The 14,956-nt window shown below is 50.2% G+C and overlaps 2 protein-coding genes across 7 annotated transcripts in view; both read left to right on the forward strand.

Annotated features, from left to right (window-relative positions):
• Nucleotides 1-12,599, forward strand: part of LRSAM1 (leucine rich repeat and sterile alpha motif containing 1) — a 34,447-nt gene extending 21,848 nt beyond the window's left edge. For 5 of the 6 annotated variants that reach the window (XM_083423631.1, XM_083423634.1, XM_083423633.1 and 2 more), the window contains exons 16-25: nt 691-790; nt 2,033-2,120; nt 2,678-2,752; nt 4,466-4,546; nt 6,186-6,281; nt 6,599-6,697; nt 6,879-7,010; nt 7,549-7,630; nt 7,856-7,989; nt 8,491-12,599. In XM_083423631.1, the coding sequence (XP_083279757.1) occupies nt 691-790; nt 2,033-2,120; nt 2,678-2,752; nt 4,466-4,546; nt 6,186-6,281; nt 6,599-6,697; nt 6,879-7,010; nt 7,549-7,630; nt 7,856-7,989; nt 8,491-8,616 (1,013 nt within the window). In that variant the 3' untranslated portion in view covers nt 8,617-12,599. The remainder of the gene's footprint in view (nt 1-690; nt 791-2,032; nt 2,121-2,677; nt 2,753-4,465; nt 4,547-6,185; nt 6,282-6,598; nt 6,698-6,878; nt 7,011-7,548; nt 7,631-7,855; nt 7,990-8,490) is intronic. The other variant, XM_083423635.1, reaches the window with a different exon arrangement.
• The window catches only part of LOC310669651 (E3 ubiquitin-protein ligase RNF183-like), a 172,787-nt gene that overhangs the window by 153,264 nt on the left and 4,567 nt on the right, over nt 1-14,956 (forward strand). The gene's annotated exons all lie outside the window — the stretch shown is intronic.

Below are 14,956 nucleotides of genomic sequence, written 5' to 3' on the forward strand. Positions count from 1 at the left end.
CCTTTTGTACCATAGCCTATTTTTTACATACACATGCACACACACACACCCCTGTCCTCCATCATGACAAACGAGGTATTTTTAGAATTCAAGGAGACACTTCAGGCAGGCAAAAGCCCCTGAAGAGGACCAGAGTAAGGCATTGTGTCTTGGGGAGGATTCTGAGGACCAGGCAGAGAGACCTGGGATGCTACATTTAGCCCCCTGGGGCCTGAGGTTCCCCACCCCTGGCTTAGTGCATGGAAGAGATTGTTAGGATGCTTTCGATCCAAACTTAAGTGAGAGTGCTGCCTGCAAAATTCTGCACGAATCCCCAAAAACTCTCCAGGGTTTTTCACCATTGAGGTTTATACACTCTGTATTTCTTCCCCCTATCAACAACAAAGGCACTGCCGTTTTGGTTCCTCCTTCCCTAGAAGCAGACACAACGCTTCCCTACCTACCCCTAGTTCTGCTCTTTCATTTCTCCTGTACAGCCCCCCCTCCCCCCCCCCCGTTTTCCTACCTCTGCTAAATTGTGGAATGTTGGAGGCAGGGAATGGATTTGGAAGCCTCCTGAGCTGCTTCCTGATCTCTGGAAAATTTTGGTGCTATTCTAATGTGCGGGAGGAGACAGTTTTTGAACAGGCTCTTATAAGCTCAGGAGAAGCCTCCAGGACCCTGACTTCCTGCATTTTCTTTCCTCCACAGCGGCCATGCAGCAGATGCTGGCCGAGACCTATAAGAACAAGCTCCTGCAGGTGGCTTACGAGTCACGCCGGCAAGATCTTGTCAACCAGACTTGTTCCAGGTACTCCCAGAGAGAATGGGGCATTTCTCTGCTTTGTGGGGAGGGGACCATTTTATTATTATTATTATTATTATTATTATTATTATTTATTATTTATTATCTATCCTTTCATCCAAGAAGCGTAATGTTCTTTCCCTCCACTTTTTATCCTCACAACAATCCTGCGAGGTGGGTTTGTCTGAGAGAGAATGAGAATGAGTAGCTCAGGCTCACCCAGCAAGCTTTGTGGCTGAAGGGTGATTTGATCCCGATTCTTCTCCCACAGGCTGACTTTCTGTCCACAACACTGTGCTTGTAGAAAGGGAGGTGATGCTGTTGTTTTTATTTGTGTGTGTGTGCATTGCTGTGATTAACAGGAGAAAGGTTTTATACATGAGGTGAAATGTTTCTGCTTTCACCTCACTAGCTGCTCTGGCTGGAAAGGCGGAGCAACCAGTTGCTTAGACATTTCGATTCTGAGGGCCGCAGACTGTCGGACTTGTCAGTAGCAGCAGTAGAAATTATGCCACAGGATTAGCAAAGAGCACACTGGCCACCACATGCCCTCAGCCAGGAGAACAACACCAGCATCACTTAGCTTCTGCAAACGAAGCCCTTCTGAACGTTCAGTCTCAAAGCTCTGTAAGTGCCACTATGGAAACGGCAGGCTTTCGTTTTTAGTGGAAAAGCTGGCAAAGGTGGAAGCCGAAATGTTTTGCCACATAAATAGAACCTCTGTTTTGTTAATCACAGCAACGTATAGATTATGTGAGTGCAGGGGTGGGAAACCTCTGGCACATGGGTCAGTCTTGCTCCCTACATCCAGGGAGTCTAATTTGGCCAATGATGCCATTCTGCTACCTGTTGATCAGCTGACATCACTTGTCATTTAGAGTGATTGGAAGTCTGACAATAGATGGTGACATGGGGGTGTGGGGTCCCTCCATCCCCATGTGCCAGAACCCAAGAACACCATGCTCACACTGGCCTTGCTAGAGTAAGCCAGAAAGGTGGAGGGAGGGAGGGAGGGAGGGGAGAGAGAGAGAGAGAGAGAGCGCTTGGGGTATTGGCTCTGTTCCCTGAACCCACTGGAGTTAGTTTGGTTCCGTTCTCTGACAGGCTTTGCTTTTTCCCAAACGTACTGATACTAGTGGCGCCTGTCCTTACAGCCTCTAAAGGCCTTCCAAAGTGCTTCTCACCCTCGGTTTGCCTCTGTCTCCTGGGAGGCAATGGTGGTAACCCTTGGAATGTTTTCTCTTGTAGCCTAGCCAAGATGGACCAGAAGTTCCAGCAAATCCTAGCTTGGCAGGAGCTGGACCAGAACAAAGCCATCAGCCAGATCCTGCAGGAGGTATTTAGCTGGATATGGGTGCAAAGAGGGCAGCACCTCTGTATGCAGGATGGGAGAGGGTGAGCCAAAGAAAGGTATGGCCGGGGGAGGGGGAGAATCAGAGCTGTAGACTTGGAAGGGGCACAAAAGGACATATCGTCCAACCCCCTGCAATACATACCAAGTCCATCTAGCTAAGTTGTTAGCTCTTTCTGTGCTTTGGCCCTAGGTTACTCTTGGAGCACTCCTGGGTGGGAAGCGTTCTCAAAAGAGTTCCCTTGCCCCTTTTCATCACAGCCCATCACTCTGTTTTGGCTTATATACACATTGTTTTCTCTCTTGTTCTGAAATAATGATTTCAATGTATGAGTTGCCTCCTATGAAGCCATTATGGTTGGGACTGGTAGGAGTTGTGGTTGAAAACGTCTACAAGTAGGCAAGGTTTGTGGCAACTGGAGTAAATCTTTAGGCGATTTCTCAAGGCCCACAACAATGGGGCCTGATGTTATTCCGGTTGGATCATGTTCCCCAACTGGCCAGGTGTGCTCTCCTGAACTTGCATGTACTGTTTTTTTCAGAGTGATATGCAGAAGGCTGCATTTGAAGCCCTCCAGGTGAAGAGGGATCTCATGCACTGCCAGATCAGAAATCAGGTGAGTGGAAGTCATGGGTCTGCAGGGGCTGGGATTGGGTGGGATGGACAGTTGACAGTTTCTCACATGGTCCAGCTTCCTTCTCAAAGCCATTGGAACAAGGGGAGCTCTCTGGGGCTCTGGACAGCGGAATCCTCTCCCTACCTCCCTCAGGCCCAGGAAGGTCTGCCTCATCTCGGGGGGGGGGGGGGAGGGGCTCCGTTTGCATTTCCATCCCACGGCAGCCCATGAACAGCATGATCTCCATTATTACAGTGGTTGTCGTGTATAAGTTCCTTCATTCATTTTAATTTGTTTCTGACCTGCTTGTCAAATCCATTCCGACCAAAATGGAACACATTGCTTCTTAAGGTCAGGCTGTCCCCCACCAGGGGCAGTGAGCTGTTGCCAGTGGTTTGAGGTGGTAGAGTTTGCAAGGTTGTCGGCACTACCCCCCCACCCGACCCTTAGCACTTGGCTAGCTGGGGTCCCAAGGCTTTTTCTTCTGCCCGGGGAGAGGGTTTCCTGAGAGGTGCTGGTGTTTGTGGTCTTCCCTCTTCTCTGGTGGCTTTGCTGAACTGTAACAAGCTCTGGAATCTGCATCCGGTTTCTCTCAGAAGCCTCCTGGATGCTCAGTGGCTCATGAGTGATCCTAGGCTGGCCAGCTAACTAGTGGGAAGAGCCATAGCAAAGTGGCAGAGCACCTGTTTTGCATGCAGAAGGTCCCAAGTTCAATCCCCAGCAGCATTTCCAGGTAGGGCTGGGAAAAGACTCTTTGCCTACAGCCCTGCAGAACGGCTGCCAATCCGTGTAGACAATCCTGAGCTACATGGACCCAATGGTTTGGCTTGGATAAGGATGCTTCCTATGTTCCTAAGCTACCTCCACTTCTAGAGTGAAGTGGGGGGGTGTGTCTTTATCTCAGGGCTGGGGCAACCTGTGACCCTTCAGCTGTTGCTGGACTCCAGTTCCCATCAGCCAGCATGACCAGTGGTAAGGGACAATGGGAGTTGTACTCTGCCATCAGCTGGAGAGCCACAGCTTCCCCCAGCCCAGGTTTATCTCAGGTGTGTGAAACCTTGTGGCTCTCCAGATGTTGCTGCACTACAACTCCCATCACTCCTTTGCCCCAACTGTGCTTGCTGGGGCTGCTGGGAGTTGTAGTTCAGCAGCAGCTTGCAGGCCAAAAGTTCCCCAGCCCTCCTTTAGCTGAAGGCTTGTACCTGGCCTTTGAGGAAAGAGCACCTCAGTTCCCAGAATAAGGTTTCCCCTTGGTTTTAGGAGAGCAGGGTATTTCATCGTGATTTGTCAGGGGAGGGGATTAAGCTGCATTTCCAAAGACTCTTTGCAGCAGGCTTTGTTTATCCCCACATCTCTGGCCAGGGTTGATGAGAGTTGTGGTCCAGAGCATCTGGAGGATTTCAGGTGGGTGAAGGCTGTTCTTGAGGATGCCACCTGCAGTTTGCACACCACAGCATCCAGCTGGTCACCATGAGGACTCCCTTCCCCAGAATGAAACCCCTCTTGGCCCCACACCAGTGGCAGGCAAGGAGGGTGCTGTGGGAGAGACCTCCAGGTGCTCAGCTTAACTCTTCTTGGGCCAAATGAGTGCTAGAAACTACAGCGATGCAGTTATAGGACCAGGGTGCGAACAGCAGAGAGTGGAGTCCTTCCCGATGCAAGTAAAAACCGAACAAACCTCCCCCTCCCTTCCTTGTTTCATCTTCTGCCTAGATTAAATTAATAGAGAGAGAGTTACTGCAGCTGACCCAGCTGGAGTTAAAGAGGCAGCAGTTGGACACAGAGGCGCTGCAGGTACGTCAGCCTCTTTTGGACCTCTCCCTCGGCTCACGTTCTTCCCGCCCTGCTCTTCCTTCTGCTTTCTGAGGTGTCTTGGTGCTTGAGGCAGGAATTTGGGGGATGGGTTGGGGGGATTCCCTGGTTCCTGCCTCCTGGGGCTTTATTTAGCACGCGCTGCAAACGCTACTGCTTTTGGAGACCTGTGGATCTGTAGGAATAGCCTGCTGTAGTGTTCAGAGGGGGAAATGGTGGGTGGGCTGGCAGGAAAAAGGGGTTGAGATCTGCTGAGCATTCCACATTTTCTGCATTTTTGAATTTGAATTCTTTTCTTTCTTTCTTTCTTTCTTTTGCTGGTTTTGCTTCGGTGTGTTTTGTTTTGTTTTTTTTGGTTGTTCTCAAATCTCCACTCCAAAAGCAACATCCCCAAAGAGCACGCCATCCTCTCCATTTGCTCTCCTCAGCCAGCAGAAGATAGGCTGCATTAATCACAATTAGTATCCCTGCTTTTATTTTGCAAGGTGGGGAAAAGTGGTGGGTTGGGGGGATCCAAACAAGGTTCTGGTTTTCAGAGTTGCAGAAAGATGTTCGAAAGTGGGGGGTGGGTCAGAGCCTGCTGAAATCTCTGGAGCCAGGGCAGGAGCTGAGCAAACTGAGCAACGCTTTGCCCTGTGGCTAGCAGAACAAATGGAGTGATGCAGAATTTCGGCTTCCATCCACTCAAGTGAGGGCAGAGATTTTGGGAGTAGCCAAAAACCATTTGGGGGACCCCGCATTAGCCATCCTTGTTGTAAACCAGGCGAGGGAGAAACCTTGGGGGGCCCCCAGAAGTTGGTGGATTGCCGCTCCCATCTCCTCCTGGCTGGAAGCCATGCTGGCTGCTGGGGCTGGTGGAAGTTGCAGTTCAGCAGCATCTGGAGGGCCACAACAAATTGCCTCCCCACCTGCTTTAAACAAACCTCAAACAGAAGGTTCTGTATGAGGATGAGGGAACCTCTGGCGTTTTGTGACCCAGCTTAGCTCCTTTGAATCTGTGCTGCATCTGGAGGTTGGGGAGCAGGCAATATGGAGATGGGGGAGGGTGCATCCAGGATGGTCCAGGTCGAACTTCAGACCCTAGAGCTAGGATGATGTTTGGACGCAGCCTTCTAGCCTTGGGGGTGGGGAACATTTTATAGCAGTGCTGCTTCATGGGCAGCCTTCCAGGGACCCCATGCCAGTGGTGGGTGGGTCCAGAGACAAAAGTGGGTGGAGCAACTGGTGTGACTCTTTGTTAAATATGCTACATTTGAATAGCGGGAAAAGTCAGAGGTTCACACGCAGACACCTCCCTCCCTCTCTCTCCATCAAGGCAAGCAAGAAGCATTATATCCCAGTTCATGGGCACATCCTGGGGTGGAGGGATGCAGCCTGGGGAAATAGGGCATGGCTTGGGGAGAGTCTCAAGGGCCAGGTAAAGGCACCTAAAAGGCTTCCTTCAGATCCCAGGAGGCCTATGGTTCCCCATTGTGGATGCAGGCTTGAGCATCCCCCAAAAGGCAGCCTCTGCTTTGGAAGGTGTGCACTAAGAGGAAGAGCCAGCTGCCTCCTCTGGGGGCAGCCACTTCCACTGCTGCACAGCCCTCATGCTTCCTAATGCCTGTGTGCTGCATTTCAGGAGGCAATCACAGAGCAGCGGCAAGCCCTCACCTACCTGCTGCAGCAGCTGCTGAAGGAGAAGAGGCAGCGGGAAGAAGAGCTGCAGGCCATCTTGGTAAGGAGACAACTCACCTGTAAGCGGGGCTAATTCTCTCTTACACACACACACACACAGGCTCAGCCTTCTGCCCGTTTCCACACATGGTGGCTTTGCCCCTCTCTCAGGGGTGCTTTGGAGGAGGCCAGGTGTCAAGCTACACTCCTGGAATCAGCAAAAGCTGCACATGGCGATCCTTTGTTTGCTTGTATATCCCACCTTTCCCCCCAAGAAGCTCAAGGGAGGCATGCATTTGAACCCTGGTCTCTCCCAGATCCTAGTCTGACACTCCTAACCACTACACCACCCTGGCTCTCTGTTTTTCTTCCTTGCAGAGGGAGCTGGAAGCTAAGAGTGAGACAAAGCAAGAGAACTACTGGCTGATTCAGTACCAGCGGCTTTTGGACCAGAAGCCCCTTTCACTCCGGCTACAGGTGACTGGCTAGCAGAAGTGCTGGGGTGGAGAAGGTTGCCTCTTCCGTGGGCTTCACTGGGTCTGGCAGCCTGTTATGGTTCTGGCCTCCTCTTTCACCTGTGGCAGGTTCCAGGCTTCCTGGGTCTGGGTTTCCCAGTCAAGAGACCACCTGGTAACACTGCTGTCATTTTTCTTTGAAGGAGGAAGGACTGGAACGGCAGCTCGTGAAGCTCCTGGCAGACCTGTCAGCCGACCAGTACACGCCCGTCTTTGCACATCACCGGATCTCACTCAAAATGCTAAGCGCCATGGTCCCAAGTGACTTGGCCAAGGTACGTGGGGAAGGTTAGAGCAGGGGTGGGGTGGGGAACCTCAGGTCCAGGGGCTGGATGCTTCCTTTAGGGCCTCTCTGTTCAGCCCTCAGAACTTTCCTCTGGGCTGCACCACTGGAGGCTGGGCACGTGGGGTGCTCCTCCCCAGCTTCAATCTGCCCTCACTCAGCCAGCCCCCACCTGCATACCTTCTCACAACCAGTCCAGGGGGTGGAGGTGGCACAACCTCTCACCTTCACCCTGCTCTTAAGTCTCAGGGTTGCTCCTTGCAGGGAGGAGGATGGGGACAACCTTCAAATGAGTTGATTCTGCCTGCGATTGGCTCTGGCTCTGCCAGGCATGAGCTGGCTCCGCCTACCATTTGGGCTCCCTGCCAGTCTCGATGGGCACCCGCCACCTTTCACTGGACCGGACCATAATTTGTACTGATATAGAAGTTCCACACACAGTAAAATGGATAAAAGTAATCCTGGGAGAGAACCATGCTGTTCAGAAGGCTCCTTTCTGCGCTCTGCCATTTGCTTATGTCCTCTTCTAGATGGGGATCACAGAGACAGGCCTGCAGCATTCCATCATCCGGAAGGCACGAGAGATCCACGCCGTGGCTGAAACCATCCCAGGTAACTTGCTGGATCCTCTCTCCTAAGGACATAAGCTGCCTTGTATAGTTGGAGCAGGGATTGAGGTTTGGCACAACCTCCATTCTCCTCGCCATCTCTCATGAGCTTTTTGGGGGGGAGGGGTTGGCATTCTTCCAATGCCTTTCAGCCCAGCTCATCAGCAAAGCATCCACTCTGCATAAAATTGCTTGTTCTCAGTGTCCAGCTCCTTCCAATTGCTTGCAGAGTTGCTGAAGCCTACAGAAGAGGCAGAACTTGCTACTCCGGGGACCAGCAGAGAGCCCCCCACCGCCATGGCTCCTTCTGCCCCACCACCAGAAGAGCACCGCTGTGAGTGTGTGGTCTGCATGGAGCGAGAGGTAGGTTGACCTCCACCCAGGAGCTTTGAAAGCTTAACGTGCATGTCAGGCAGAGTCAGTGATCCTCAGAGGCATCAGGGAATTAGCGTGACACAATGGAATGCTACTCCATCTCTATGCCCAAGGCTATAGAAGGCCTTCCTAAGACCCATCAATCCTAATCTGTGATGTTTCTCAAGGCCTGATCCAACAGGGATCCTCTGATGATGTTCTTATCTTGTGTCTGAACTTGCTTTTTTCCTCCTCCTTCCCATCCTTTTTTCCTTGTGTGTCATGTCTTAGATGTCAAACCTGAGAGAAGAAACTGTTTTGTTTGTCAGATGCTCTGGCAGGCTTTGTTGTGGAGGGATGAGGATGAAGCACAGGATCAGAATGCTTTGGAATAAAACCCTGATCTCTGATGACATGTGTGCAAGGGGCAGGTGGCGAGGAGGCCCTGCTGCTGATAAGAGATGTGGTCCTAGCATTTGCCTCTTCCTCTTCTTCTTCTCTTTCCGCCAGGCCCAGGTGGTATTCCTGACTTGTGGCCATGTCTGCTGCTGCCAGACCTGCTCCGAGGCCCTGAGCACCTGCCCGCTGTGCCGCAAGGATATCGTCCAGCGCATCCGTCTTTTCCACAGCGGATAGCCCCACATGGGGACAGCGTCACTCCCATCATGTGCCCGCTTCTTCCCCCTCAACCTTGCGCACTGGGTTGCCAGGGGTGGGGTGGGGTCAATGGTTCTTTTGGCGTGCTGTGTCCGGGATATGCACTACCTCCTTGCTCTTTGTCTGCGTAACCATCACCATCCTCTGCTCACAGAGCATGGCTGCAATTCTCCCCCTCCCCAACTCTCAGCTGTTGGCTTGTAGCTACTCTAAGGCCAAGATGGAGGCACATCTCCAGGCTGAGGGCAGAACGGTGCTTGCAGTTCCTGAAAAGCTACTCTCACGTTTTGGGGAACAGGCAAACACCACATCTTCTCTGGCAGCCTGGCAGGGGTTATTTAAAGATGCCAGTCCCAACCTATGGGCAGAGTGGGTTCTAGGAGCTTCAGTACAGGAGAAGAGAGTCCCTGCTGTCTGCCCACCTAACAAATCAGGGCTGGCGTGTGTGTGTATGTATATATATATATATATATATGTATTTCTGTGGCTGAGTTTTAGGCCACTACTGGCTGAGCTGTAGCAGCACCCAGTGGAGCAAAAGTGCCTGGAAGCTGTCCCATCTGTCACCCTGGGAGAGAGTGGTTGGTGATTCCCAGCCGTCTAGCATCCAGCTCCCAATCTGTACCACTTTGAACTCTTTCCAGGCCAGCGTTTTAAAGCTGCCACCCCCAACCTGGTGCCCTCTAGCTGGGATGACTGCATTAAGGACCCCACAAAGGGTGGGTGGGTAAGTCAAGCAAGAGCCCTGGTTGGGTGGAGGTCTCGTCCCACCCACTACATGTTCTTTGCTAGTGGAGTATGTGTGTGTTTGGTTCATCATCCCTCTCGGTTCATTGGTCAGTAATTGACCTTGATAGTCTGCCAAGGCAACATCTCCTCCAGAAGAAACCAGCCTCCACCCGGTTTTGCTTGGCAGGTTTCCTGGCAGGAGAAAGTGGACACTCGTATTTGCAACTTCCAAGAAACAGGCCCCTGAGCCTTGTTCACTGCCTGACCGCTCACTCACACTCATCGTCCTGTGTTCTCTTGGAGCCAGGTGAGTGAGGAAACCTTTTGGCTTCTTCTGTCATTGCTGAACCATGACTCCCATCTTCCTCAGCAAGCGTGGCCAGCACCCAGGGATTATGGGAGTTGTAGTTCAGCCACAACAGGACGGCCAAAGGCTCCCTACATCTGAACTACAGGACGGCCAAGAGGTGAGGTCTGTCATTTTTAGCAAAGCCAGCTAACATGAACAACAGTACAGTGCTTTATTCTATCAGTTTTCTCCAAAAGGATCTGCAAATATTTTATAACTAAAAGGTAAAATGCATCAGAAGAATGAAGTGTTGTTTTGCCTGCCAGGAAGCCTTAGTCCCAGTTCAGGTGTGGAGATTCTTTGCCACTCCAAATGAGACTGAATTACAGCTCCTGTCATCATCCTTGGCCTTTGGCCATGCTTGCTGGGCCTGAGGGGAGCTGTAGTTCAGCAATGTCTGTGGAGTCTAAAGTTCCCTCACGCTTACAAGGAAAACGTACAAGGAAAATCAAGAGGGGAGAGATTAGCAGAAACCTTATGGAAGGGAGGCCTTGCCTATGCCTGGTCATGGAGGCTGTGCCTCAGTAATCCGTCTCCACCCACCTACCCACAATTCCTTGCTCAGGGTGATTTGTTCCCCTTCCAGATAAGGAATAAGGTGCCTTGAGTCCCTGTCAGGAGAAACAGCAGGGTACAAATATAGAACAGAACCACAGAATTGTAGAGTTGGAAGGGACCTAGAGGGTCACCTAATTCAAACCCCTGCAATGCAAAGATCTCGACTAGATCATACACGACAGATGGCCATCTAACTTCTGCTTTAAAACCTCCAGTGAAGGGTGAGTCCACAGCATACTGAGGGAGACCATTCCACTGTTGAACAGCTCTTAAATGTCAGAAAGTTCCTCCTGATGTCAGAGTCTCCTTTCTTGAAGCCACCGGTATTTGTGGGGGCTGGGTTTTAATAGGTAGCAGAGGATATATTTATTGCAATTTATCCCTCCACACACCCATGTTTGTGGGCTGAAACAAAATAAAGCATAGGAATTAGTCTATAAAACTTTGTTTTGAGCAAGTCCGGCTAACAAAGTAAGCTGGCTTCCCCCTTCTTACCCCACTTAAACAAAAAAACAGGCAGCAACTTGTAAAGTAAGATTTACTTACTTTATAATCATGTATAGGTTCACAGCAACAGTAGCAGTAAAAACCATGCAGGCAAAATACGGTATATTTACAGTATAACCAGCTTCATGCATGTGCCTAAAACTCGAGCTAGCAGAAGCATGTCTGCATCCATCACTAGTCAAAGGGAGAGCGAGAGCTACATGAAGTACTATATGCTTCCTATCCAGGAGAGGAATGGAAACAACACCACACAGCCAATTATATTTCTATGGTCTGAGGTCTATGGCCTTTCAGTAATACACCTCTGTGGTATTAACCTCTTCTCATACTAAATAGCAAGAATGTGCATTTGTTAGGTTTGTCTAGCAGACAAACGTCTCATGTGGCTTTTGCAGTTTGCAGATGGCTATAGCATCTCCTCTCAGTCTCTTCCAGGCTAAATGTACCCAGCTCCCTCAGTCATACCTCATTCAGCAGCATATGGAGGGCCAAAAGTTCCCCACCACCAGGTTTCCCAACCCTAGTTTGATGTTTCCGGGCTGCAACATGGGATTGTGCTGGCTTCACCCGTCTCTCACATGCTGCTGTGCTCCCATTGCTGCCACATCTCCGAAGAACCCCGCTGGGAAATCAGGGGCAAGGCCAGACAGACCTGTGTGGCAGTTGGTGTGCAGCACAGATTAGTTGGGGGTCTGGGCCCTCCCAAAGCAGCGGAGGAGAGATGGGTCACTGCCTGGGCATTTGCTGTGGGGTGAGGAGCACAGCAAGGCCTCCAGGGAGGGTTTCTCAGTCTTGTGCCTTGAGGTCTAGTTTTGTGGGATTGCAAGTGGTAGGCCATGGGGTGTGAGGAGCCTGTGGTCCCTTAAGCTGTTGCTGGACTCCTACTCCCATCAGCCTTAGCCAGCATGGCCAACAGCAAGGGATGATGGGAATTGTAGTGCAATGCACTCTAGAGGGCCAAAGGTTCCACAGCTCTATGTCAGGTGAGCCATACCTCTTCTTCCTATACTCCTCCCACCTCAAGACAAAACCAATTAGCTTTGCATCTGAAGACATACCTTATAGGGAAATTTTTTATGTTTGGTGGGTTGCAAATAAATAATAAATTATTATAATGTTATTTACCAGTCAATGGGTCGGTGCTTCAAAATCGCCTTCCCTTCCCATCAAGAACTGACCCTGAGGCCTGAGTTCGAATCCCTCTACTCACAAGTTCAGGGTGCCTATGCTGGGACCTTCGCTTTCTCCCAAAGAACCTTGTACACCGTTGCCCCTTTCGGTGGGTGCAGAGAGGCTCTCCTTTACCCTCCACCCACTCACAGAGCCAAAATTTGCAGAGGTGCCCTGGGGGAAGAAGACACCATTACAGTGGTACCTTGGTTTACGAACTTAATCCATTCCGGAAGTCCGTTTTTAAACCAAAACCGTTCTTAAGCCGAGGCGCTCTTTCCCTAATGAGGCCTCCCGCTGCTGTTGCCCTTCCACTGTTCAGATTCAGTTCTTAGACCGAGTTAAAGTTCACGAACCAAGACACTATTTCCGGTTTTGTGGAGTTTGTAAACCAGACTGTTCTTAAACTGAGGTACCACTGTACACGTAAATCAGATATAGGCCTATGGCCCACTTTTGCTTTGCCCTTGTTAGAAAGGATCATTGGCCTCTGCCAGGGACTCAGGCAGTGGCTTAGCTGGAGCAATGACCCCTTTGCCATCATTGCACGTCTTGCACGAATCTCTGTTTCCCCCAGTGTTGGTCTGTTTTTATGTGATTGTCTCACATGTATCCAGCAGAGAAATAAAAACTGGGTATGAAACTCAAACTGCATTGTCTCTTCCTGTTCCCTTAGGGTAGATGGATGGGCAGGTATCCAATGGTTGGCAGAACCCCTGGAACAGATTTAGGGTACACACTGGGCAAAGGGAGGGGGGAGAAGTTCTTGAACATGCATGAAACCTTGTACTAGCTGAATTAGTTACCTAGTGCTACATTGGATGCAACTGCAGAAAGAGGTGTGTTTGAAGTGGTTCCCAAACTTTCCCCCTGTGGACCACTTGAAAAGTGCTGACAGTCTCAGTGGACCACTTAATGGTCCTCCTGCCTGCTGTAGCAGCTTTAATGCATGGTGCTGTACATTTTTTTGTTGTATTTATATTGCTCCTTTTGTTTCTTGCATTGTATTTTATTGCATTTCAATTTGAATTCAACCTGTGTTTTATGGGCCAACTGAATGAACTTCATGGAGCCCAGTTTGGGAACCCTTGGCTCAGAGCTGCAGCATTTTATGGGATAATCCATGAGATTGATAGTGAGGCTGAACCTTAAATGAATAAATCGTTTCATATTGTAAAAAGGGAAAAAGAATTATTTATTTCATGGCTGAGGAGCTAGCTCCCCTTCCCACCTCCCTGGTCTACCAGAACCAGAAGTGGTATGAAGAGGGAGGAGCAGACACAGGCATGTCAGCAGAGTCTCAGATTGCTTTAAAAGAATCCAGGGAAGGAGGAAATTTAGGCAGCTGTTAAAAGCTGTTAAATCTTGACTCCCAGCTTTTGGGAGCAGGAAAGAAGGGGTTGGGAAGCTGCATCGAAGTTGCTTGACCACATTCTCCCAGTTTTTCACGCTTGGTTGGGAAGCTGGACTGTCCTCTTTTTTCAGGTGCCAAGCACCACCAACTGCCCTTTGCCTCAGGTCCTCACTGCTGTTTACACAAAGATGCTAAAGTTGTCCTCCAGCCAAGCCACTGAGTACAACAGTTGCAGCTGGGAAAGGTCCTCCTGTCAGCCACAAAAGAATAATGCTTACTTAAGGGGTGTGTCTTATTTTGCCTGGAATGCTCCTCTTTGCTTGTGCCCAATCAATGTGATTTAACTTTCCAGCAGTTGAAACTGGTTCATGAGGCTGAATGGCACACTGCCCCACCAACCTCAGCCTGCCCTCAGTCTGTCCCCACCTGCCTTCCTCTCCTCTGCTCTCTCAATTGACCTCCATCTCCAGGGCACACTTCGTGACATCACCAGGGACTGCCGTTGCATCTCAGGTTTGGGCACCTCAATCACAATGCCTATCCATCCTATAGTGGGATGAAGCTGGACAAGACAGAGGGGTGTATTTGATTTGACTCAGGGACCAAGGAGCTGTAAATACTTTCCTTTGTACTGGGATGGGAGTAAGTGTGAAAGACTATATTTGTGTGACACGGGTATGCCTGGATCTCAGGTTCTACCCGAGACCACACCTTTTCTGTGACAGATCTATGATGTCTTGATGATGCATCCTGAGATGTATTATGGGAAACTTTAAAATACGGATGTAACCATTGATGGGGGCTTCTGGCTGCTTTGTCTTTGTGGCAGTGGGAAGTCTTGTTGCAACAAGAAAGATCAGGCCTACTGGCTGCTGTTTTGTTTCTATCACCTGGCTAAAGTCTCTTGCTTGTGACGCTCAACCTGAACCTATGGGAATCAAGGTTAGGTGATTGTGGGGTGCTCTAAGGACTCCCTGTTACACCTGAAATGGAAGGGTCTGAACTGACAAGCCTGGTGAATAGCCTTTGCTGTTGTGTAAGTTTGGAGTGTGTGACAGGTGGGGTGTGTGAAAGAGAGAGAAGCTAGGAAGCTCTTTGGTACGATAATTATAATGTTGGAAGCAGGGCTTTTTTCAGCTGGAACTTGCTGGAATTCAGTTCCAACACATCTCAGGTGGGCGCTATCACTGGCAGAGGAAGGGGGGTGCAGTGGGTGTGGCTTGCCCCAGGTGTCATCCCCATAGCTGTCAACTTTTCCATTTTTTTAAGGGAAATCCTATTATTCCAAATAGGATTTTCCTTTAAAAAAGGGAAAAGTTGACAGCTATGGTCATCCCTGGGGGGGGGGGGGGGGGTTGACATCTCTGCGCTGCCTCCCTGGGACGCTTCGCTCCATCCCTGTGGGCGGCTAGTCCTGCTCCTGGGTGCACAGCATGTGCACAGCTCCAGGTGCTGGAGCAGCTAGCTCTGCCTCTGGGCACCATTGCCATTCTAAGAAAATGAGGGAGGTGTTCACGGTGAGTTCTGGCACATCTTTTTCTAGAAAAATAGTACTGGTTGCAGAACCTCCAAGTGTCCATATTTACCAGGAATGTGTGGGAATGTTAAGGGAGGTAGGAGAGGATATATTGTTCAATGATATTCTTCCTAAC

This window comes from Podarcis tiliguerta (assembly GCF_965153285.1).
Source record: "Podarcis tiliguerta genome assembly, chromosome: Z".
NCBI lineage: Eukaryota > Metazoa > Chordata > Lepidosauria > Squamata > Lacertidae > Podarcis > Podarcis tiliguerta.